Source organism: Symphalangus syndactylus, chromosome 7, assembly GCF_028878055.3.
Source record: "Symphalangus syndactylus isolate Jambi chromosome 7, NHGRI_mSymSyn1-v2.1_pri, whole genome shotgun sequence".
NCBI classification, from domain to species: Eukaryota; Metazoa; Chordata; class Mammalia; order Primates; family Hylobatidae; genus Symphalangus; species Symphalangus syndactylus.
In genome coordinates, this window is record NC_072429.2 from 71,862,152 (window position 1) to 71,887,292 (window position 25,141).

The 25,141-nt window shown below is 35.9% G+C and overlaps 1 protein-coding gene and 1 long non-coding RNA gene across 15 annotated transcripts in view; one reads left to right on the top strand and one right to left on the bottom strand.

The window, feature by feature from the left end:
- STAU2 (staufen double-stranded RNA binding protein 2) overlaps nt 1-25,141 on the bottom strand; it is a 338,058-nt gene that overhangs the window by 62,069 nt on the left and 250,848 nt on the right. For 2 of the 13 annotated variants that reach the window (XM_063642830.1, XM_055286517.2), the window contains one exon: nt 22,996-24,885. The exons of the other annotated variants lie outside the window; for them this stretch is intronic. In XM_063642830.1, the coding sequence (XP_063498900.1) occupies nt 24,853-24,885 (33 nt within the window). In that variant the 3' untranslated portion in view covers nt 22,996-24,852. Of the gene's footprint in view, nt 1-22,995; nt 24,886-25,141 lie in introns of those variants that run through there. 13 annotated transcript variants of the gene reach the window in all.
- The window catches only part of LOC129486516 (uncharacterized), a 69,040-nt gene that overhangs the window by 33,271 nt on the left and 10,628 nt on the right, over nt 1-25,141 (top strand). The window contains exons 2-3 of one of the 2 annotated variants that reach the window (XR_008659009.2): nt 18,353-18,435; nt 20,306-20,514. This is a non-coding gene — a long non-coding RNA (uncharacterized lncRNA). Of the gene's footprint in view, nt 1-18,352; nt 18,436-20,305; nt 20,515-25,141 lie in introns of those variants that run through there. The other variant, XR_010121713.1, reaches the window with a different exon arrangement.

The following is a 25,141-nucleotide window of genomic DNA, read 5'->3' on the forward strand; positions in this document are numbered from 1 at the left end:
ATAGAATTGTATTTCAAAAATATGGGGAAATATTCATTGCTTTGAATTTTTAGCTGTGATTCTTAAAGGTAGGAAATACTGCTTGTGGAAACATTACAATGAATTTTCACTACATGTAACCAGTGAGTTTTGGAGATGAATCAGAGTTGAGTATGACTCAAAAATTCCCTCCTCTTAAAGCAACTCTATAGGGCAGCGCTTTTGTTTTCCTTTAGGTCTAGTACAGTAGGTGGGCCATTTTCTGAGTCCAGTTTCCCTACTGTGAAGTTAGTCTGTGTGTATATAGTCTTTCGAGTGCTATCCCACAGAGGTGGGGTTCTTTTTCCTGTTATTTGAATTCACTTTTATACCTGGAGAGATTCTTTTGGCTGCTGCTGGCTTATACTGTTTGAGCGCCTCCCAGGTGTGGGGCCACGCTTCACACCTATTATCTCATCTAATCCCCACTATAACCCTGCTGGATAGGTGTTGCATGCCTCATTAGAGACAGGTAGAGGAACTGGCCTGTGATCACATTGCCAGGAGTCTCTTGAGCTGGCAGATAAACTCCCTGACTCCAACTCCTAGAGAATTCCCACCGGGGTCACCATAGCTACTGGTTACAATTTCAAAAAAAATAAAGAATAAAGAAAATAGAAAGATTTATGATCTAAAAAAAAAAAAAAACTTTTTTTTAGTTGAAAAATTTAATAGACATTTACACATATGAACAAATTGGTTTATTTTCAGGTATCTCTAGGTATGAAAGGAATCCAAAGGAAGGAGAAGAAATCTTTTGCCTTGGCACTTTGCAAACTGACTACTTGCAAACACACACTCTTATATGAGCAGTCTATGCCAAAGAAGCTCTTTTAGGAGACAGTAACAGAAGTGATCTCAGTATTCTGCCCTGCATTTAACATAGACCACTTATTTGTGTTAAAATGTATTTAAGTTTTATTTTTAACAGAAGTCTTTTATTTGGGTTACAAGCTATATATACTATAAAGAAATTTATTTTCACGGTCAGAGAAATTAAGAATTACTAATTGTGACACAGATATTTTAACATGTAGCAATAACTGGGGGTTATATTTATAGTTCGTTAATTTATTGAAAACACTCAAAAATAAGACTTCACAACTTCATTTGCAGGATTATATTGAGAAATTAGGACCAGCTACTGTGTACTTACACCAAGGTTCAGGTGTTAAAGTATGGATGCTATTTAACCAACTGAGATGACTTAATTGGTGGTTTTCTCTACAAAGAATGGTAAACAGAGCTCCCATATCTCTTATAATTTCCTTGTATCAGAACCAAAAATAATATTTAATATTTGCTTTGCACCTTACACAATAAATTTTTAAAAAGCCCCATACAAAGAGTAATCAGTGGTCAGCAAAGAATGTGCAAGCCTATCACAGACTCTGGAGGATGGAGTTGCTGGACTTTTTCCTCTGGTCTCTAGTAGCATAAAAATGGAGTTACAGAAAAAGTGCTTTCAACATGCTGATAAAAGATTAAAAAGAATCACTTGGCCTGAAGGAATTTTAACAACATAACATTAAGGAGAAAAGAAGCTGTAAAATAAAACCAAAAAGCATGTCCACAAGAACTTAAAGAAATCAGGGGGGAAAAACCTCACAAACTGTCTAGGCAGTCGTAAGCAATCATTGACTTGGTTTGTTATAATTTTAAATTAACTTCCCTTAAAATATGTTACTTATATGTGACCATTTATATAGCTCTTATCTATGATTTCAAAGGTGATCAGTTCAAAGCTTAACGAATTTTCTTAATATTGAATTTTTAAACCTTTGAAATCTTATATTTCGGTAATGTACTATTACCTTAACATTTAAGCAAAGCTGCATGATCCAGAGAGAATTCAATCTCTTCTGATGAATAAATTTCAGTAATTGAACATAAAAACATTTGGAACAAGAAGGACTGTATAAATGAACTGTCAGCATATATTACAACATTACAATGTTGCTTAGGTAAGAAAATGCTCCTTGAAGAAGTTGGCACAACGAGAAGCCAATAGGAAAAACAGAGGAAGTAAGCTATCACTGAAATAATGAGCAGGAATTCCATTAAGGCTCCAGGCCAGGTATGTGAAGGAGGTGTGATTGATATGCAGGACTTGGAGATTAACTGTGTGGGACTTGCTGAGGCCATGCCTACATGCATCTAACATAGTGCTATATTTGGTATCAGACTTTGACTGAAGTGGTGTTTACAGAGTCACTGCTCTTGCTAGTTCTTTTCTTTTAAACGCTAAGGATTTTGTTTCAGCCACAGCGTCAGGAAGGGAGCATTTTCACGAGGCAATGAAAAATATAGTCATATCCAGAGTTAGTCTCACATTAAGATGCAATTAGTGTTCACTTTTAGAGTCACCAACAATTTAAAAAGCTACATTTCATACAAACACAGGGATGACAATGACCATGAGGTCATCAAGTCCCTGTGTTCCTATCAGTAGGTCCCTTTGGATATTGCTAATAAATGATAAGATTTTAGAAGCCAACATAATGATATGATATAAAAACAATGTCAAAAATTTGATATTTATGAGTATGGCAGTATGGAAGAAGACAGTGTTCTGAGGCTGCTTCTAGAATTGCTACAGAGGATTGGAATCTAGTTCAAGTTAACATAACATCCTTGAAATGTTAAAAGACAAAGGTTACTTTTGAATATATTATTTCTATTGCAAGTGACTGCATAATGGAATGGAGGTCAGCTTGGTGGATTTGGAAATTCTTAGTCTTTAAAACACTCTTTCTGGAATAGAAATGAAGCCCTGGAAATCTTGCAGAGTAGAACGTGGCTAATGAATGGCTTTCTATGACATGATTTACAATATAGTGAGGGTTAAATAATGTTCTATCAGATTCACCTATTACTTACGATAAAAGTATATTTAAAAGGTACAACAAAAATATCTTAGTTTGTAAGGTGGATATCAGTCTTGCTTACCAATACCCAAGTTATATAAAAGGGTCCCATTTTCCTGTTTATGGCTCCTGCTTTTCACTAGAAGAAATGACCAGCCTGTGATTCCCAGTTCTGCTACCAGCTCACTGTAAAACCCTGATAAATCAATCACTCAGCACTCCATGGCAATCACAAACTCAGATGTGGGCACACTAGAGGTTAGTTCAAATTACTTACAAAGGTTTCTCTAACAAAATAAGGATTGACAACCGGGGCCACGACAGAAGAGAAGTCACTTTAAGGTATTTACCTTTTCCATACCTTATTAATTAGTTGAAAATTTTACATGATAATTACACTTGATCCTTCTTCCAAGACCAAATTCAGGTAGATATGTTCTAATTTCACAGGCAAAAAACCCAGAACAGCCCCTGTTGTTTGGATTCTATGATGCATTCTTCAACCCCAGCAACTGGTATTATAGGTACTGTTTAAAATGTTGCTTTGTTACCCTGAGAACAACATCCTTACTCTTTTTTTTTTTTTTTTTTTTTTGGAGACAGAATCTCACTCTATCACCCAGGCTGGAGTGATAGTGGCACACTATAGCGGAGTGTGCAGTGGCACAATCATAGCTCACTGTAGCCTTGAACTCCTGGGATCAAGCAATCCTCCCACCTCAGCTTCCAGGGTAGCTAAATTATTTGTTCTAAAATTATTATTCATATAACGCATAAGCGTTGATTCTTTCCAAGACAGGCACAATTCTGTGAATGTAAAAGTTGGTGCTCTGCCCCCGGGAAGTTTACAATCCAATTACCAAGTGGCCTCGTGAGAAAAGTGCAAAGTGCAAGTAAGACCAGGGAAGCGAGAGATTCAAACCTGGTGGAGAATTAAAATACATGCTTCTGGATAAAGGTGGCCACTGCAATGGGATTTCAAGAACCAATATAATGGTAAGCTCGGGAGCTCAGACCTGTAATCTCAGCACTTTGGGAGGTCCAGGTGTGCGGATTGCTTGAGGCCAGCCTGAGCAACACAGCAAGACCCTCATCTACAAAAAATACAAATATTAGCCGGGCATGAGCACAAGCCTATAGTCCCAGCTACTGGGGAGGCTGAGGCAGGAGGACTACTTGAGAGCAGGAGTTTGAGGCTATAGTGAGCTATAATAGTGCCACTGCACTCCAGCCTGGACAACACGATGGGACCCTATCTCAAACAAACAAACAAAAAAAACTATGATAGGCAAAAGTAGGGAGAAAGCTGTCCAAAACAAGGAGAGGAAGAATGAAATAAAAAGTCAGGAAAGCCCAAGGAAAATTAGGTAATTTGGCCAAAGCCAAGGACTGTGTGGGGGTCCAGTAGAGGAAGAGGCTGACAGGAAGTTCAGGGCATACTCTTCAGGGTCTTGGCTTCTTCTCTTAAGAAGTCCAGACAGAGGGAAAAACATAGGGGCCAGATCTCTTTCTATAAGTAACTAACCTGTAACTTTGCCAATTAAGTGCATAATAGAATATTCTTCCTCTTATTGATTGTGTGAACTCAGTGAACACAGGAGTCATGTTTTCTCACTACTGAATCCCAGGGCCTGCCATTAGTAAACACTCCACTTTTTTGCTGAATAAATAAGTAAATGAACAAGTGACTAAACTGATTCATTAAAGGTAAATATAAAAACTTTAATTTTGCTATTAGTATATCTCTTAGTGAAAATAAGTTCCTGTGTAACTTATTTCAAATAAATGAACACTTGAATAATCCAGCAGAGTTTCTTCCCTCCACATTACTTTCTTTCCAGGTTACTCAAAATGTCATATAACTAGAGAAATATTAACAAATTTTATATGCAAGAAGATGATGTCACAAACATACTTCAGACTGGTTTTGCATATTATCAACTAGCTATTAGTATAAAAAGTAGAACAGCTACTCTATCAAACATGACTGCTAATTTTGGAAAATCTTTTCTCTTTCTCCTGAAAAATATCCATTATATATATATATATATATATATATATATATATATTTCTTTTTTTTTTTTTTGAGACAAGGTCTTGCTCTGTTACCCAGGCTGGAGTGTAGTAGCATATTATGGCTCACCGCAGCCTTTACCTCCTGGGCTCAAGTGATCCTCTCACCTCAGCCTACCAAGTAGCTGGGACTACAGGCATCAGCCACCACACCTGGATGATTTTTTTATTTTTTGTAGAGATAGAGTCTTGCTACATTGCCCAGGCTGGTCTTGAACTCCTGGGCTCAAGTGATCCACCTACCTCAGCCTCCCAAGGCGCTGGCATTATAGGCACAAGCCACTGTGCCCTACCTCATATCTGTTTTTAACAGGGTTATTTCAAGCTGGAAATATAAGCAAATCTTTTTATAATGGCAACAGAAAGCTATATCTAATATTTCAAAATTTCCCTTTCTCGCTGGACATTGAACTCTTGAGATGGCTGGAAGTGGTAAAGGCAATAAGCTCTTGTGACATTATCCAAGCACGAAAGCATTTTCATGAAATCATGGCCTAAGAACACTCTTGTCTATCAGGCTGCCGGCGCTATCTGTGGGTCAGCTAGGAAAATGATGCAAAGAACTTCTTTTGAAAGGATTCTCCAGAATTACCTCTAGGAAGGACTCTGGAACTCAGTGCCTATAATTAACTCTGGTGGGTGGTAGGAGTGGAGCTTGGCAAATGTGTGTCTTGACTGGCATGTGAGAGAGGGAACGTGGTCTTTCTCTCCCTCTAATAGCCATTGGAAATTAATAAGAAAGTGAAGAGGTGACTTGTGAATTTTCTGTAATAATAGAGGAGGCTCCCAAACATTGCAATGATTATGGATGAAGAATTTGCTTCTTTCTCCTCTTTCACATAAACACACAGAAGTGCCCTTCCATTTGATAAAGAGGGTGATAGGAGATCTTCTGGTTTGTTTGTTTAACGTCCAACTCTTGCCTGATCCTGCTGCACTCTGCAATTTGAAAAGGATCACTTTTCTTATAAATAGCCCACATAAGGCATCTTGGCACATCTTAAGAGCTTTACATATATCTGTACAAGGCAATATTGTGGCATTATTATCAATGTTGAACAATGGTTCAAATAATCCCAGGACAAATTAGCTTAATACAGATTAACCACTCATACCACAAAAGAAAACCAAAATTTGGGATCCAAGAAAGGAGAGGTTAAATTCCAAAAACCAAAAATAAATTTTCATTAGGTACAAACTATAATATAAAAATTAGTATATCACAACCTATGTTAGCTGATCGAGATAAAATATTTGGAAGAATCAGTGATTCTGAAATACAAATTTTCTTACATATATTCTTTGGGAAAAAAATCTGTTTACCATGAACAAAAAACATTTTGTGTGGCTCCAGTATTTAAGTTAGGCCAATTAGTTTGTTTAGTGGCATACAGTTTGCACTCAATAAATGTTAGGGAATATATGTGTGAATGAATAAAAAATTTACCATAAATACTTTTTGTCTCTTGAAAACACAAAGGGCTAATATAATTGTACTCTTTTACAGAGTAGGAGTTTTTAAATTATCTTAACTTGTAAACATAATTTCAAATTCCAAATAAAATGATAAGACTAAAATCAGAAAACAATATATTATTTTCTGAATTTTTACAGTGCTTTTGACACTTTATATTCCAGTTGTGAATGTTCAAATATAAAAATGGGTTCAAGTTTTCTATTTAGGAGACCAAATTCGCCATAAAATAGCTTTTGATCAGACAGATCCCAGCATTTATGTCTTGCTGGTTCAAGGAAATAATAAAGCTGTAATAAATCGCTCCAAAGCAAAGGCGAAATGACCACCCAATTAAGCTATAACTTTAAAAATCACCTTGAGGTTACCCTGAGAAGAAATATGAGGAAAAGGGCAATTAAAGATCAGTCTTTTAAATCTGAGGTCTCCTCATTGACAATGAAAGATTCAGTTACTTAAACTGTTTTTCACTGTTTCGTTTATGAGTTGCTTTTAACAATATTTCATCCCTCAACAGAGGAAATAAGGAATCCTTAAAAAAAAAAAAAAGCTATACCAGGCTATCAAAATCGTTGCTAAGGAAAATAAACTAATCAAGATTGATCTCCTGGGTCCTCAGAAGTTCACCAATTCCAAATGTTCTCATAAGTTTCAAAGAGAATAAAACAATAAAGCTTCCTTATAATACAGTGCTTAATAACTCATTGTGGGGCAGAGGAATTCATGACAGTGGCATTTTGTAAAATACATTTAACTCTAATTAAAAGTACTCATTTATTTCTTTTCTGAATAACCTAACTTTCTCTTTCTCACATACTAAAAAGTCTGGGTTGATTTTTTTTTTTTCTATCAATTCTTAAGGGATTTTCTAGAATAGCTTTAAAGAAAAGATTGGATGTACTGCTGTTAGCAGTACTTTCAGCAGAAGGATTTTTTTTTCAAATTTATTAATTTTTAAAAACGAACAACAATGTAAAGAAAAATGTCTACAAAGCAAACAAAATGGTGACTTCCTTTATATGCAAGCACAATGATCCATTATTTCCTTTTCAAGAGGCCTTCAATATTAGTTACTGAGAGAGCAAATGACAATGAAAAAAATATTAATTGCATTACTGAAAAGAGACTATAAGGCAATAAGCTTATTTTCCCTCATTTAAAAATGCTCTTCCTGCTTCTTTTAAATTCCATTAAAAAACATAGTTTGCTATAAATGACACACAAATGGGATGAATAAATAGTTAAGTACAACTGATGGAGGTCTTAATCTAATGTACCGTTGTCTGTCAGCTAATCTCTCCTGGTTTAACAATCTGAGTTTAACTACTTCATGATGAATGAGACAGGGTGCAAATGACCTGAGTGTTTCAGCCCATAAAACAGGCTTGGGGAAATAAAACCTGCAAATTTGATCACCAGACTTAGATTGACCACCATTGGCAATGCAGTTAGGGTTTTAAAGGAATTGTCTACATGTAATATTAAGTAATGAAGTTCCAATCATTTATACTTAAAGTACCATTTGCTCTAAGGCAGCTTACGACTATATGCAAGATTTGCCGTTACATAACTGAAATTCAGACAGCTCTGAATTCAAAGGTGGTGAGCTAATTGTCAGAGGACCTACTGAGGCTGAGAGTTTTACAGACTCAGTTCTGCAGAAAGTTTCTTAGGAGCATTAACATGTACTCACATTAAGCAAGAAAGACTCTGGTTGTTAACAGCAGTAGGTCTATTGTTCAGGAAGTAATACTTTTCATGAGATTCATTATGAAAGAGAGGGGGGAAATCCTTTTTGGCATTCTGCATATAAAATCTTCTCAGAAAGACATCTGCAGTTTAAAAAAATTCCACCTACTTTTACTACTACAACCTTTGTTAATTTGCTACAGTTCTCTGCTCCAGTAACTTAAAAGTCATTTCCTTAAGAAAACAGATGACAGACAACTTGAGTGACTGATTATATTGTGCCATCACTTTGTTTTTCTCAGAGGCCTTGGTTTAAGAGGATGGATGTTAGTGTAAATGACAGCAAGGGGAGCTTCGCATAAGATTTCACTTCTGTTCAAAGACAAGCTAATGTAACCTCACTGCGGTGCCATCAACTTGACAAATGGACACCGCGCAACCCTCTGCCTCCCACTGAAACCGGAGAGCCTGATTTACACAATATTCTCCCTGTAGATGGAAAAAGACTTCATGCTGCTAGGCTGTATAATGGGTTGATCTGATAATTCTTTGCATGTAATGAAATTTGATAATATGAAGGTGAAATGCATCTCAAAGAATGAGGCAAGCTAATGAACTTATAAAACTACACTTAAGTCTTTTAAAACCTGAATAAACATTAAAAGGGACTTAGTTCAATCCATGTTGAGAAAACGTAGCAGTTCTCATGTTTTAACTCTGCAATCAAAGATACGTGGCCTTTACTTACAAGGAATAAAAGATTCCAGCTCTAAGGAGTATAGCTCTATTCAAACAATTCAATATGATCTGTAGAAATTGCTATGCCTTATCTTTACCATCAGATTTTGCTGGTCCTCAGTTCCTTACCTCAAGAATTCTACATTACTTTATCCTGTTAAATTATTTTCCTGGAAGCTCAATATTCTTCCTTCTAAAGTAGGAAATTTCTTAAAGAATTGATAAATAATGCCATGCAAAATTAACAAATAGTTCATCTGGAGATTTAAACGTACCTTAAACTGGCACAAAAATCACAAAAATTAGAGCTTCATAAGAAACATACACTTCTGTTTTAAAGTCGTAAGTTCTTACATATTCAAAGTATGAATGTTTAAATAAAGTATTCTGAAAAGAAATTCATGGTATAGTATATTTTACAGGCAAGGCTGATCTCAAATCCTCTGCAGTAAAACTGTCTATTAGTATTAATGCCTGGAAATAAACACCATGAATGTAAACTACAATCAGAAGCAGTTTTAACACATGTAAATGTTGAATGAGGTAGAATTTTAGTCTTATATTTACTTTGCTGTTGTCACAAATAAAAAAAGCACTTATGAAAACATTTCATGCTGAAGTGAATGGATTTCAACAGCTGCTGATTTGGTGACATGGAGAACCCCAGAGGAGACATCCTGCTGAATTAACGTTTTGGAAATGTTAAAAAGAAACTTCAAACAGACCTTGTTTAGCAGGCGGTCAAAGATTTTGCTCTGTGGGGATCATGTGAAGGCTAGCAGAGCAGTCACTCAGCCATGAATCAGACTTGTCAATAGTTGCCTATTTTCTCAACAGGTGACTTAAATAGGCACACAGTCTGTTTCCCCTAACATTTCTGTGTGTGCTTGTGCGCAAAAAAATCATCCTAGACTTTGCTCTGGGATTTATTTAGGAAGCCACAGCATGCAGGGATGGGGAAATAGTTGTTTAAGGGGTTTAGATATATTTTTTAAATGTGTACTTTTGCTTTTTTAACTAAAAAAATTAGCTAAGTTACATTTAAAATCTTATTTTCAAACAAACTTTTATCCTAAGTTAGAAACTTGGAACAGATTCAATCAAATAATTATAGGACAGTAAAGAACCTTGAAGATAGCAAAGATCAAACCCATCATTTCACAGATGAGGAAACTAAGGCCTACAGAGCTTTAAGTGATTTGCCAAATATTTACTTGTTCATGTGTTCGGACTAGAACTTCCATTTTCTGACTCCTTGGTTCAAAATTAGTTCACTAAACTTATCCTTAAGAAATAAATAAGAAGTAGTCTTCTTTGAGCAATGTAAAAATATGCAAGAGAAGAAACCATTAAACTGAGTAAGATCTCATGGTTCAGTGTTTTTCTGATTTGGCATGTTTTGATTATTTTCCTTTAAGCTGGCCACAGAGAAAGAGAGAGAGTTAATGGAAAATTCCTTCCCCATACCACCAAGAAGTAGAGGTGGGGGCTGGGGTGAGAAAAGGCCCAGTACCAAGATGTGTTTTCTACTTTCAACATTTAGGAGTTTAGTGTAAATGTAGAGTACAAAAACGATAAAGCATTTCTTTGTTACTGACTCAGATTGGCATTGTAAACTATGCCATACAAGCTACTATTATGTCAGAAAATTACCAGGTATCCATTAAATGAGCTCAGACTGTTTTCTATTGTTAAGAATTTTTTAGTTGTTTTGGAAAGCCTAAGTACAGAGTTCAGTGAAAGTTCTCAGAGGTGACTCCACAATCACAGCAGTACTCATTACCTTAGTCAACCTCTCCTACTGCTTCCATCAATGCACGGTCATTACCAGCCAATGCTAAAATGGAATCCGAGGCTTAGTAAATCACCTCCAATTGACAAGATGCTTCCTAGATAAGTACTCTCTTGAAAATACTTTCTACATGATGCAGAGTTAAAAATTAGGAAGAAAAGCAAATGCCAATGCCATCCACACACACACACACACACACACACAAACCTCTTAGGACCCAAGTTCACTAATTCTTGTTATTGAAATTCATATTTTGGAAGTTTAATTCTTCATATGGTATGAGGAAACAGGTTACTCTAATGCAAAGGTTGATGGGAGTGTAAAAGACAGATTGGATTTATACATCAAAATGAAAAATGCACTCATCCTTTGACCCAACATTCCTACCTATAGAATGCTGAGGAGATAATTCAACAAGTGAGGAAAGATATATGTGCAAAGATTATCATGGCAGTATTTTTTATGGTAGTACAAAGCTAGAAATTAAATTGGTGGTAAAATAAAGGTATATACATATACTGGCATAGATGCAGTTGTTAAAAATCACTATTCACTTAATATAAGGCTACCGTAGTAATAATAAATGGATCAATGGAACAGAACAGAGAACCCAAAAACAGACCTACACTTACTTGGTCATTTGATTTTCAAAAACATTCCAAGGAAGTCCATTTATGTCAGAATAACAGAATATCCATGTGGAAAAAATAAACCTCAACTTCTTCCTAACATCACATACAAAATTTAACTTGAGGTCTACCTTAGACCTGAATGTAAAAGCTGAAACTATAAAGCTTTTAGGTGAAAACAAAGGAGAAAATCTTCACAAATTGAGAATAGAAAAAAGTTTCTTAAAGATAAATAATCATAAAATTAAAAACTGATAAATTGAACTGCATCAAAATTTAAAAATTCTCCTCATGAAAACACATTGATAAGAAAATGAATAAGGAAGCCACAGACTAAGAGAAAACATTTGCAAAACATATATGACAAGGGTTTGAATAAGATATATAAAGAAATATAACTTAATAATGAAAAGACAAACAACCTAATTTAAAATGGAGATAAATTTGAATAGACTCTTCACAAAGAAACAGAAATAACCAATAAACACAGGAAAAAGTACTCAATGTGATTAGTCATTAGGGAGTAACAATTTAAAACCTTAATGAGATACCATTACACACCCACCAGTATGGCTAAAATTAAAAGGTCAGTAGCAAATGTTGGCAAGGATACGTAACAACTGGACGTTTCCTACATTGTTGGTGGGAGTGTCAAATGGTCTCTTATACAAAACACACACCTACCCTATGACCCAGCAATTCCACCTCTAGGGATTAATGCAAGAGAAAAAAACATGTCCACAAAAGCCTTACACAAGAATGCTCACAGCAGCTGTATTCATGATAGTTAAAAAATGGAAACAGTTCAGGTATCTATTAAAAGGAAAATGAACAAACAAACTGCATTTATGCAATGAAGTACTATTTAGCAAAGAAAGAAACAAATCTTGGATACACACAACAGGGCTGAATCTCGAAAACACTTTACTGAGTAAAAGGAGCATTACAGTTCATTTATATAAGGGCTGGAACAACGATTGCCTTTGAGGGTCGTGTGGGCTGAGATTTACTGAAAAGGGACGTGAAGGAACTTATTGTGATGATAACGTTTTATATCTTGACAGGGGTTTGAGTTGCACAAGCATATGATCAGAACTTGTCAAGTGATACACTTAAGATTTGTACACTTTGTTGTTTATCTCAAAAGAAAAAAGGAACTCACGTTTAAGGACAGCCATGCTAAACTACTTGGGATGGAGGGAGTATACAGATGTCTGCCTCTTTCTTTGAAATCCAATTCAAAAATGAGATGGGTTAATAGAGACCCACTTAAATAGAGAGATGAGGTGAACAAATATAGCAAAATATTAATTATACAATTTAGGTGGTAGGTATGTGGGTATTCACTATAAAATTCTGTCTCTCTTATTCTCTCGGTGTTTGTGTGTGTGCATCAAAAATACACAAATTTGCTATCAAAAGAATGTTTAGAAAATTCCAAGATGTTTCTGAAAGTGGAAACCTAAATGTATTACTAAAATATGCATACACAACCTCCCAAGATGCGAAGATGACCACTTTGGAGGAACCAATGCTTACTTAGATGCATATGCTCTGGAATGTGTATGTGTCTGTGTGTTGTAACTCCCACAACTGAAGGAAGTGTGCTAGAATGGAAAGAACTGTATCAGGTATCACAAAGCATGGGTCTGAGTATCAGCTCTGCCATTTATAAGTTATACATGTTTAGATCAATCCCTTTACTTCTTTGGGCTTCAATTTCCTCATCTTTGACATAAAAGTGTTGATCTATACCAGCATAGTCCAACAGAAATATAGCTCAGGCTACATATGTAATTTTTATAGCCACATTTAAAAAGTAAAAAGAAACAGATGAAATTAATTTTAATAATATTCTTTATTTAACCAACACAGTATACCCAATATATTATCATTTCAACATTTAATCAATAAAAACTTATTAATGAGATCACTTACATTCTTTTGTTTTTGGTGCTGCCTTTCAAATCCAGTGTGCATTTTATGCTTGGAGCACACATCCCAATTTGGAAGAGCCAAATTTCAAATGCTCAATAGCCACATGTGGCTAATGGTTAACGTATTAGACAGCACAGACCTAGACAGCTGCTAACAGTCCTTTCAGTTTTTTAATTTTTATTACTTTGTTGTTGAAAATAATATATTAATAAAATTAGCATCAAATTCAGTTCAAGTATATAAAAATCATAGATCAAATGCTTCCATGGAACATCTGCTTTCATCAGAAAAGGTTCATTAATTCTTATCTGGCAGTTTAAAATTCTGGATGATTTTTTTTCTAACATTGAACAATCATTAAGAAGCAAAGAACTGGCAATTATCTTCTGAACTCAACCTCACAGAAAGTGGATTACTTCATCTATTAAATTGGCTTAAGTCTATTAAATAATTGCCAAGTCCCCATTTCACATTCTATGATGCAGATTTGGCTCTAATCTGAAGCTTTAGATCTTTATGTAATCATAAGAATTGCAAGACTGGTTTTAAAATGAATAAACATCCAAAATTACTGCTACAGCAGTAAAGCTTATTTAATTTCTGCTTTGTTTCATGTAGTCTAAATTATGAAGATTATTAAAGGGCTTTATTTTAGTGAACCACATTTATATAAGCAAATCAATATTCAATAATAAATATCACTGCAATTCTTGGCAAAGGATTGGGAAAGGCCATGTTCATTAAAACAGGTGATACAAAAGCTGATACTCAGGTTCTAATTGAGAAAAACGTATAAACTATTAGCTATGAAGTATCCCTCGGTAATAAAGACTGAAGTAGAACCTACTTGCATCACAGGACAACTTTTCAAGTTATCAATTACACTTGCAATAGAACCTCTGCAAGTTATTTATCTCCAGGTAAAAAATCATACATAATTTCAACTAGCTTATCAGTTTTTATACCAAACTTTACAGAAATTATATAAATGTTCTCCCTGATGTTACTATAATCTTTTGACCCTTTTCTTTCCCCCTCAAATTTATAACAGACTAGTAATAACACACTCGAGTGTTTCTGTATCAGTATAATTAGCATAACAGAATTATTTCTTAAAAAGAAGTGAATAAAACATCTCACATGCTTTGTCAAAATACAAAAGGTGTTTCTGCAAATCTCTAAATTTCGTTTTAACAAAAACACAGTGAAAGCTGGTAATGATAAAACATATTTATAGGTGGCAACATAATACACTGATCTCTTAATGTCTAGCACAGGACACATTGTGTTTGTAAATTTGCCAGCAAGATAAAACTCATGTCCGTTGGAGTTAACTTTCTACATGATTTATATTATTTAATGAACATTTAGCAGAGCCAGCCTGCCACATACTACTACCTTATTTCTGGGGGGAAAAAAGGTAAACATTATTGCTATGCTGTAGTCACCTATAATTCCTCCAGGCAATTATCTATTACATGTCAGAGATCAGTGAAAAAAGTAATAAAGGCAAAGGCAAAGGAACTCTAAACATAATATGGCCCATGCCCAGCACACTGCCTGGCATTTAGGAGACATTCATTGTTTGTTGAATGAATGGTCATAGAACATATATGCACAGTACAGTCTACATGTGTGTATACACTGTGGCCTGCATTGATTCCATAGGTAAATAAATACACTATACATTTAGTAGGTATGCATGTTTACTTTTTTTTTTGCTAGAAAACTTTTATTCTGATTCTGAAGTCCAAATCTAGCTCTCCCTTGGAGTGACATAAAAACTCAAGTCTCTTTCCTGCTTTCATCATTAAGCACTTCATTTGTTCATCAAGTATTTGTGTAACTGGCACTATGATAGGCATGGCACTGACATAAAAAGAAAATCATAAAGACAAACACATAGACTAATAATTATAGTCCTTATTTCGTAAACAAGGGAATTGCTATTTGGGGAGATTAAGAAACTTGCCCAAGGCAACCCAGCAAGTGAGTATATGAACCAAGTGTCAAAGCTGTACCCATTTGTTTTTCAACTACCCCATAAGACATAAACACTGACCAGCTAAGGGAATGTGAGGGTTAATTTTATGTGTTAACTTGGCTGTGCTGTGGTGCCCAGTTGCTTGGTCCAACACTAGTCTAGATGTTCCTGTGAAGACATTTTGCAGATGTGATGAACATATATAATCAGCTTATCAAATAAAGCAGATTATCCTCCATAATGTGGGTGGACCTTATCCAATCAGTTGAAGGCCTTAAGAGCAAAAACAGGATTCCCAGAGAAGAAGGAATTCTGCCTTAAGACTATAACACAGAAATCATGCCTGAGTTCCATCCTGCTGGCCTACCTTCAACTCAAGACTGCAATATTAACTCTGCCTGTTTCCAGTGCACTTACCTGCACTATAGATTTTGGACTTGCCAGCCCTCACAACCATGTGCAACAATTATTTAAAATCAGTCAGTCTCTCCCCCACCTACTCTCTCAATACATGTAAGTCCTGTTGTTACTCTGGAGAACCCTGACTGACACAGGGTGTCATGGCTAAATATGGAGGTTGAGAGGACATCAAAATGTGGCTAGTGCAATACTTGGAAGTGGATAGGATCCAAATGGACCCAAGATACCAAGGATAAAGCCTTGGGCACGACAGCATTTAAGGGGCCAGAAGAAGACAAAGAGCCAAAAGCAAGAGATAAGTCGGTCATGGCAAAAGAAGGCTTCACAAAGGAGGGAGGCAATCCTGCAGAAAGGGCAAGTAGGAGGAAGTCTGAGCATAGGCCTTTGTATTTGGCAATCAGAGGACAAGGGTGACTGTGGCCAGGGCAGTTGCAATGGTGACTGGGATGGTAACCATCCTGTATTCACTGTATTGTCTACCAGTGAATAAGAGTTAAGAAACTAGAAAAAGGTTGGCAGTTGAGGAAAGGAAGAAAATAATAGCTCAAAAAGGACAGAATGGTGGAGGTGGAAGACTGTGTTAGAATTAGGGAGACATTTGTAAGTTGAGGGAAAGGTGTCATTGGAGAAGAAGATAAAGATAGATAGAAACTAGTGAGAAAACAAGTCCCAGAAGTGAGATATCCTTGGATATGGGCTCTAGACCACGGGAGTATGGAATAACTCTAATCTGAAGTGAAATACCTCTGTCAAAGACAAGCAGTGATAGTCAAGAGATTGGCACTCTCATGGATTGAACTGAAGCTGGGGCTCCGTGCCTTTATTTTATTTATCCTATACTTTTTCAGGGAATTAAGAGGTGAGGTCATCACTGAGAGTTCTTATTAAATAACATATATGTGTCTAGTACCATATGGGATTCAAAAAAGTGCAAGACCCATTCTTTGCCAGTCTTATCTGTCAAGCTATTATGGTCCAGTATATAGTCTCTCAGAAGCAATGGAGCATTGGTTCCAGGAACCCGCATGGATACCCAAATCCACAGATGCTCAAGTCCTTTATATAAAATGGCATAGTATTTGCATATGATCTATGCACATCTTCTGTATACTTTAAATTACCTCTAGATTACTTATAATACTGAATACAATGCCTACATACCACTTCATTGGTGTGGATTCAACATAGTACTTGGCACGTGGCAAATTCAACTTTTGCTTTTTGAAACTTTGTGAATTTTTTTTTCCAATTATTTTTGATCACTGGTTATTTGAATCTACAGATGTTGAGGGCTCACTGTAGTTAAATTATCCCTAGTATTAAGTTACACAGTATTTTGTGGGAAACCTTTAACAAAATATGCTTGTTTCTGCCAGTGATTAGTAAAAAAAAATTGTTGGCCCTGTTTTTCATCATTTGTGCACTTTAAAAAAATAGAAGCTTGAAAATGTGATTTCTGCTAGTTATATTTTCAATTATAAAAACACCCATATGATCTTAGTGGCAATAAGAAGAGACCAGTGTTATATGACCGTGATAAAACTGCACAGTATATTTTAATCTTACTCTGTTCATATGTTTAGAAGACTAAACTTGAGACTAATTATATGATCAATGTCTCCTGTTTTATTATTTTACCTCAGAATATTAAAGTGATTACACAAATAATAAGTAATGATATTTTTCCCTTAAAATATAAAGGAATTTGCACAATTTTCTCACATTCTGCTAAACAAGGAGATGAGTGGTTAGAGGCTAAAATCTTTAAGTTCTCCAATGATGCATTAACTAAACCAAAAAGACAACTTTACTCATTTCAAAATGTTTTATTATAACAGCAGTCTTCGAAGGCAAACACAAAAGATTCTACTATGCTTAGATTTTGAAACATAAATAACCAATTTAATGCATCACTAATGATGTACAATAGATGTCTTCTGCAGTACCAATTCAAATAAGAGACTGATGTAATCTGCCAGATACTTCAAAGTAACTAATTTGGTAATAATACTTCTTTTGTGCAAACTTTCCTACTAAAAAAAAAAAAACTACAGAAACCCTCCCAGTTGAATATTTACTAAATAAAAGTACCGAACCCTCATTAAAATGTGATTTAATAAGAAAAAGAGAAATATGTACTTTAGGCCTTCAAAATTTATCTTAAGTAACATTAGGCTTTTAGATGGAAATACATCTCTATACAAAGAAAACAGATATTAATGGCAAATTATGATCGATTTTAGAATTGTGTATTTATATCTGACATCTTAAAATTTTAAATATCTATTACATTTGTTGCTATTATGTTATACACCCTATATACACACACTCCAGATGCCTTATCTATGAAAGTATACTAGTACATTTCACTTCTCTATAAATCTTCCCCAGTATGTGTAAGTAAAACATTTCCCAGACTCTAAATCTCTAAAGGTAAAAGCTTAGGTCAGAGTTTCCTGAGTATATTCTACTATGATGTTAATATGTTTTCCTGGGGAAAGAATCTTAGACTTCTCTTTGCCTTTGTTCTCCCTTGCCCATCAGAGAATTCACAATTTTGGCCTTAATGGGAAAAAAGTATAAAATTCAACAAGTATTTCCAAAAGCAAGTTTAATACAATAATTATTCATTGGCCAAGACATTTGTCAATTGCTCTTTTGGCTCACAAATTCAAGCAAAATATAAATGTAAATTAAGATGTTTTCAATTATCTATTGCTTCTTCTCCAGGAGCAGCTAATCCTGAGAAAGTACCTATTATTCCAGAGAGGAAAAAGAAAGCAGGAGTTTCCATTTCTGTTGGCCACTTGGGGGTAGGAGTGTGTGTGCAGAAGTAGGACACAGGAGATACTTCTTAGGGCTCCTTCTGCTGATATTCAAAAAACCCAGAATCCAAATTACCTAATTTGTGGAAAACATTTTCTTAAAATTGAATTTTTTTTGTGGCTAATAATTGGGCAGAATTAGCACCCATGAAGTTACAGTAGGATTTTCCTTTATTACGTCATATTTTAGGATATATGTTCCCAATAAAAAATTATTGATTTGAACCATTTATAATGTTACCAATAGAGCATTATTATGATACCTATTCTACAGAATTGCAGAAGCACCAGAAAAAAAAATTCCTCATAAGAATTTGCTAACTTATTTCTTACTTCATATAACTGTTGTACATGTCCTATACCAGTGCAGTAGCCATAATGCTTGCAAATTTTCTTGATTTCCCCTGACCCACTGGATAGAATTCAAATTCGTCATCCTAGTGTCCAAGATGCTTCACTCTCTGACCTGTACCTCACATTCTAACCCCTGTTCCCACTAATATCCAAAGATCAACCCTATACCTCAACCAAAAGGTCTGTCAAATACATGACCTTGCGCCTCCCCACTCAGTGTCTGGGCCCATGCTAGCTCTAGCTAGTAAACGGCCCGAATGCCTTTTACTAAATGCGTTTTTTCTCTATTGCCTAGAGGGAGCCCTGGTTCATCCTTCAACGGTCACCTTCTGCATAAAATTCTCTTTGTGGAAATCACTCCTGCCCCATCTCTAAAATTCCTTAAGCATTTTGCTTATATATCTCATAGGCCAGTTATGTGTTGTTGTTGTTGTTTATATTACAGATTTTCTTCTAATTATAATGATTAATTTTTAGGGACAGCATCCATTTTTTATACACACTTTAAAATCCACACGGGCACATATTGTCACACTGGCTTACATGCGGCAGCTATTCAATAAAGGTTTCTTGAATGATTAACTTTTATGTTATCATAATTTTGTACTTTGGATTTATTCTTATTTGAGCAATCACTGTAGAAATCAGTGGGAAAAACTGTTACTGCCTGCAATCTCCTTTCAAAAGCAAACAATAGAAACGATTAATCTCTTAAGTTATAAATTTGATTGGAGGTAAGAATAGAGATCAGCCTCATTCATAAAATGAGACAGTAGAAGCCCATAACAAGACTGATGTCAGGAGCTAAGCAAAAGGTCTGAATGACAGGTGCCCTCATAGCTGTGGAAAAGACACAGGGCATTGCACAGTGTACATGGGAGACACCGTTTGGCATAAAACATAAATGAATACATAGTACATCGAAGTGCTTTATAATGAAGTTATGCTGAATATATTTTTTTTTACTACCCTATTGAAGTGGTCAAATTTTAAAACCTCCAAATCAACGAGGCTTAAAGTAATAGCAGGGCTCATTTCCTTGGATGATACGTGATTCTCTGTTGGGAGTTCTATCATCTACATAAATTGAGAAGCCTGGAATGGAAAAATTAATAAAATAGGGTTTATTTTCATGGAATTGACCTAAACAGTGAATTACTATTTGAAAATTACTCATCTAAAACAAGAACTAAACACTCAAATGCCTTGATTCTTGTTTAAAATCCAACAGCATTTTTTTTTCTTTGGCACATAGGGATACTAAATGTTTGTTGATTTTGCTGAATGGATAAATGAATGACTAGCTGCTTTTTAAAATTAGAATATTAATCACTTCTTGGCCTTTTGGCTAAGACCAAGTATAAAATTAGAATATTAAATAATTAAACAAGTGATGCAATGTTAATATCTGAGCATGTACTTCAGGGGGAGAAAGTGAAAATTTGTCTCTTGGCTGAGATTGAGAAATGTTCCCCTAAATTTTATACTGTTTCTGGCTTTGCAGGACACCACCTCCAAGGAAACTCTATTTCTCTTTGACAGTCCCAGGGGCCTGACCAACCTTAGGGAGGGAGTCAGTTTCTATTAGAATGAAAGCAATAGTCTGCCGCCCATCAAAGGTATCTGGAGACAAAAGGACAAAGTAAAAGACATATAAAAAGAAAGAAGAGGGAAATTGCAACTGATGTCAATATTAAAATGAAAGTGGACCATTATTTGGTGACCTTAATAAAGAAAACCTTTGAATAGCATACTTTGAAAATGCTATTTTGTCTCAGGTCATTTTTACGCATATCCCAAGACCCATATAGTCAGTAGGACCTCCAGAAACTTTTCACATTCATGAAAGCCCAGAGCGGGAAGCAACCTACAGCGATATTAGCTTAAAAATGACTTCTAATAGCTTCCTACCAGCTACTATCAGATACAATAGCTTACTTAAAATGGAACTGATAATTTGACACCAGGTTCTTCAATACTTGGCATTTCCCAAGGACTCCTGCAACAAAATTATCAATGACCACAGTCATTTTTTCTCTAGCATTTCACGTGAAAGAAATACTAAGTTGTCACAAAATATTCATATTGCTATCAAAAATTAACACAAGTTGTAGATTCATTTTTCCTTCCTTTATTTTACAGACTTTAGGGATTACATAGACTATACATTTCAAATGTATAGAGTGTTTGAATTTTTTAAAATGACAGTTTTGGGGACGCACCACTTAGGAAGCAGAGACAACACGGGGTGTGGGAGCCTAGCTGTTAGGTCTCTCTCTGGCAGCTTACTTTTGCCACCTAGTGGGGGAGGCAGTTTCAGAGTCAGGTTTTATGTTTTGTATAAATAAGATTGTCTCCTTTAAGACCTAATGATCAGCTTATTTCAGAAAAAAAAAACAAAACAAAACTTGTTTTTCCTAGTGAGGATTTTATATAGATTTTTAAAATAACCTTAAATAATTTCTCCAAATTGGTTTATTCTATGGCTATTGGTTTTCTTTCAAGCAGTTAGTATTCACTACAATGATTAACTTAGAGAATTCAAGGTGAAAATAAAACTTTTTTGTATACATCTATAATTTGTAACTATTCAGAAAAAAAAAAAAGGCCTTTTCCTGGTTTCCAGTTATTTTCTATCCCTTGACTTTGTAGTATCTCACGAGATCTATCTTTTGGCTCATTGTTGTTCTTTCTACTTAGGTGGGGACCAAATCTATATCTTTATCCCTAATTTCTCACTGTGGCTACAATCTTCAATCTTCAGTTATCTATCAAATCATCTCTGGAAGACATTTAATATGGCAAAAACCTATGTCATCGTCCTCCAAAAGGATCAAAGAATGGGCTTTCCTTTTGAGTCAGTGTGGCAGGCTTCATCAGAGCTAGAGTGCAGCCTAGGGCTAAAAATGGCAGAAGAGATTTTTTTAAGCAAGTAAAAATTAATAAAACAGTTAAGCAAAAGGAACAATCAGAAGTCAGGATCAGTTTACTGGGCTGGGCAGGAGGAAACACAATGATCAAGAGAGGGTGGAGCAATAATAGTGAACAGGAATTGAGGTCAGGAACATGGGAAATTTGAGGCAGGTCACAAAGTTAAAGCTAAAAAAATTGGAAATAAGAAGTAAGAGAGGTTGGACAGAGTACCACAGCTCATGTCCTGAGGCTTGAGTCCAAGAGGACCCCCTGAGACATGGAAGGTTTGGGCCTAAAAATGCATGGTGACATGTTTTTCCACTTTTTCTTCAAATTATAAAAGCCCCTAGTTCCCATGGAGAGTCAGTCTGCTGAATTTCTTGAAGCTTCTGACCTAAATAAATTATTGCTTATGAAAATTTCCATGATCATGAATGACCTTATAATAGAAGCTTAGAAAGCTACTTTTTAACTGCTTTATTAAGGTGTAACTGACATACCATAAAGCTCTTCTGATATGGTGTGGATGTTTGTCCCCTCCAAATCTCATGTTGAAATGTAATCCCCAGTGTTGGAAGTGAGGCCTGGCAGGAGGTAACTAGATCGTGGGAGCAGATACCTCATGAATGGTGTAGCACCATCCCCCTGGTGATAAGTGAGTTCTCACTCATCACATGAGATCTGGTTGTTTAAAAGTGTCTGGCACCTCCTCCCTCTCTCTCTTGTTCCCATGCCCGCCATGTGACATGCCTGCTCTCACTTAGCCTTCTACCAGAATTGTAACCTTTCTAAGGCCTCATCAGAAGCCAAGCAGATGTTGGTGCCACCCTTGCTGTATAGTCTGCAGAACTATGAGCTAATGAACCCTATTTTCTTTATAAATTACTCAGCCTCAGGTATTTCTTCATAGCAATACACGAATGGGCTAATACATGTTCCATTGTGAGTAGTTTTAGTAAATTTAGAAACTTGTGCAAATGTCACCATAATCTAGTCTGAGAACATTTTCATCACCACAAAAGTTCCCCTGTGCACGTCTGCAGTGAGCCGTTGCTCCTAATTCCTAGTCCTAGGCAGCCACTGATCTGCTTTCTGTTTCTGAAGATACAGGCTTGCCTCAGAGACATTATAGGTGAGGTTCCAGACCACTGCAATAGACTGAATATTGCAAAAAGCAAATCATACAATTTTTTTTGTTTCCCAGTCCATATTAAACTTATGTTTACCTATACTCCAGTCTATTAAGTGTGCAATAGCATTATGTCTAAAAAAAGAACATACTTTAATTTTAAAAAGTTTATTGGAAAAAAATGCTAACACTCATTTGAGTCTTCAGAGTTGTAATTGCTGGTGGAGGGTCCTGCATCAGTGTGGATGGCTGCTGACTGATCAGGGTGGTGGTTGCTGAAGGCTGGGGTGGCTATGGTTAAGTTCTTAAACTAAGACGGTTGCTGAAGACTGGGGTGGCTATGGTTAAGTTCTTAAACTAAGACAACCATAAAATTTGCTGCATGGACTAACTCTTCCTTTCACAAAAAATTTCTCTATAGTATGCAATGCTGTTTCATAATATTTTACCCACAGTAGAAATGTCTTTTAAAAGCGGAGTCTATCCTCTCAAACCCTGCTGCTGTTTTATAAACTAAGTTTGTGTACCATTCTAAATCCTTTTTGTCATTTCAACACACTCACAGTATCTTCACCAGGAGTAGATTCCGTACGAAGAAACTACTTGCTTTGCCTATCCATAAGAAGTTCAAGTTTCATGAGATTGCAGCAATTCAGCGCTATCTTCAGGTTCCATTTTTAATTCTACTTCTCTTACTATCTCTACCACATCAGCAGTTACTTCCCTCACTGAAGCCTTAAACCCCCTCAAAGTCACCCATGAGGGGTGGAATCAACTTCTTCCAAATCCCTGCAAATGTTGATATGTTGACCTCCTCCCATGAATCACAAATGTATCTTAATGGCATACAGAATGGTGCATCCTTTCCAGAAGGCTTCCAATTTACTTTGTGTAGATCCATCAGAGGAATCACTATCTATGGAAGCCATAGTGTTACAAAATGCATTTCATAAATAATAAGACTTGAAAATCAAAATTACTCCTTTACCCATGGGATGCAGAATGAATGCTGTATTAGCAGGCATGAAAACAACATGCATCTCCTTGTACATCTCCATCATGGCTCTTGCATGATCAGGTACACTGTCAATGAGCAGACATCTTTTGAAAGAAGCCCTTTTTTCTGAGCATATGGTCTCAATAGTGGGCTTAAAATACCCAGCAAACCATGCTGTAAACAGATAAGCTGTCATTCAGGCTTTGCTGTTCCATTTCTAGAGCACAGGCAGAGCAGATTTAGCCTAATTCTTAAAGGCCCTAGGATTTTCAGGATGGGAAATGAGCAGTGGTTTCAACTTGAAGTCGTCAGGTGTATTCACCCCTAATGAGAAAGTCAGCCTGTCCTTTGAAGCTTTGAATTCAAGCATTGACTTCTCCTTTCTAGCTATGAAAATCCCAGATGGTATCTTCTTCCAATAGAAGGCTGTTTTGCCTCTACTGAAAACCTGTTTAGTGTAACTACCATCTTCAATGATCTTAGCCAGATCTTCTGGATAACTTGCTGCAGCTTCTACATCAGCATTTGCCGCTTCACCTTACACTTTTATGTTATGGAGATGGCTTCTTTTCTTAAACCTCATGAACCAACTGCTGCTAGCTTCTTTCTTCTCTTCTGCAGCTTTCTCACCTCTCTCAGTCTTCATGGAATTGAAGAGAGTTAGGGCCTTGCTCTGGATTAGGCTTTGGCTTAAGAGAATGCTGTGGCTGGTTTGATCTTCTGTCCAGACCACTTGAACTTTCTCCATATCAGCCATAAGGCTGTTTTGCTTTCTTATCATTTGTGTATTCACTGGAGTAGCACTTCTAATTTCCTTCAAGAGCTTTTCTTCTGTACCCACAACTTGGCTAACTATTTGGTGCAAGAGGCCTAGCTTTTGGCCCCTCTCAGCTTATGACATGCCTTCCTCACTAAGCTTAATCATCTCTAGCTTTTGATTTAAAGCAAGCAATATGAAACTCTTTCAGTTGAACACTTATAGGCTGTTGTAGGGTTATTAATTGGCCTCATTTCAATATTGTTGTGTCTCAGGGAATAGGGAGGCCTGAGGAGAGGGAGAGAGATGGGGGAATGAGTGGTCAGTGGAGCAGTGAGAACACACAAAACATTTATAAAGTTCACCATCTTATATGGGCATGATTTGTGGCACCCTAAAACAATTACAATAGTAACATTAAAGATCACCGATCACAGATTACCATAACAGATACAATAATCATAAAAAGTTCGAAATATTTCAAGAATTACCAAAATGTGACACAGAAACATGAAGTGAGCACATGTTGGAAAAATGGTGCTGA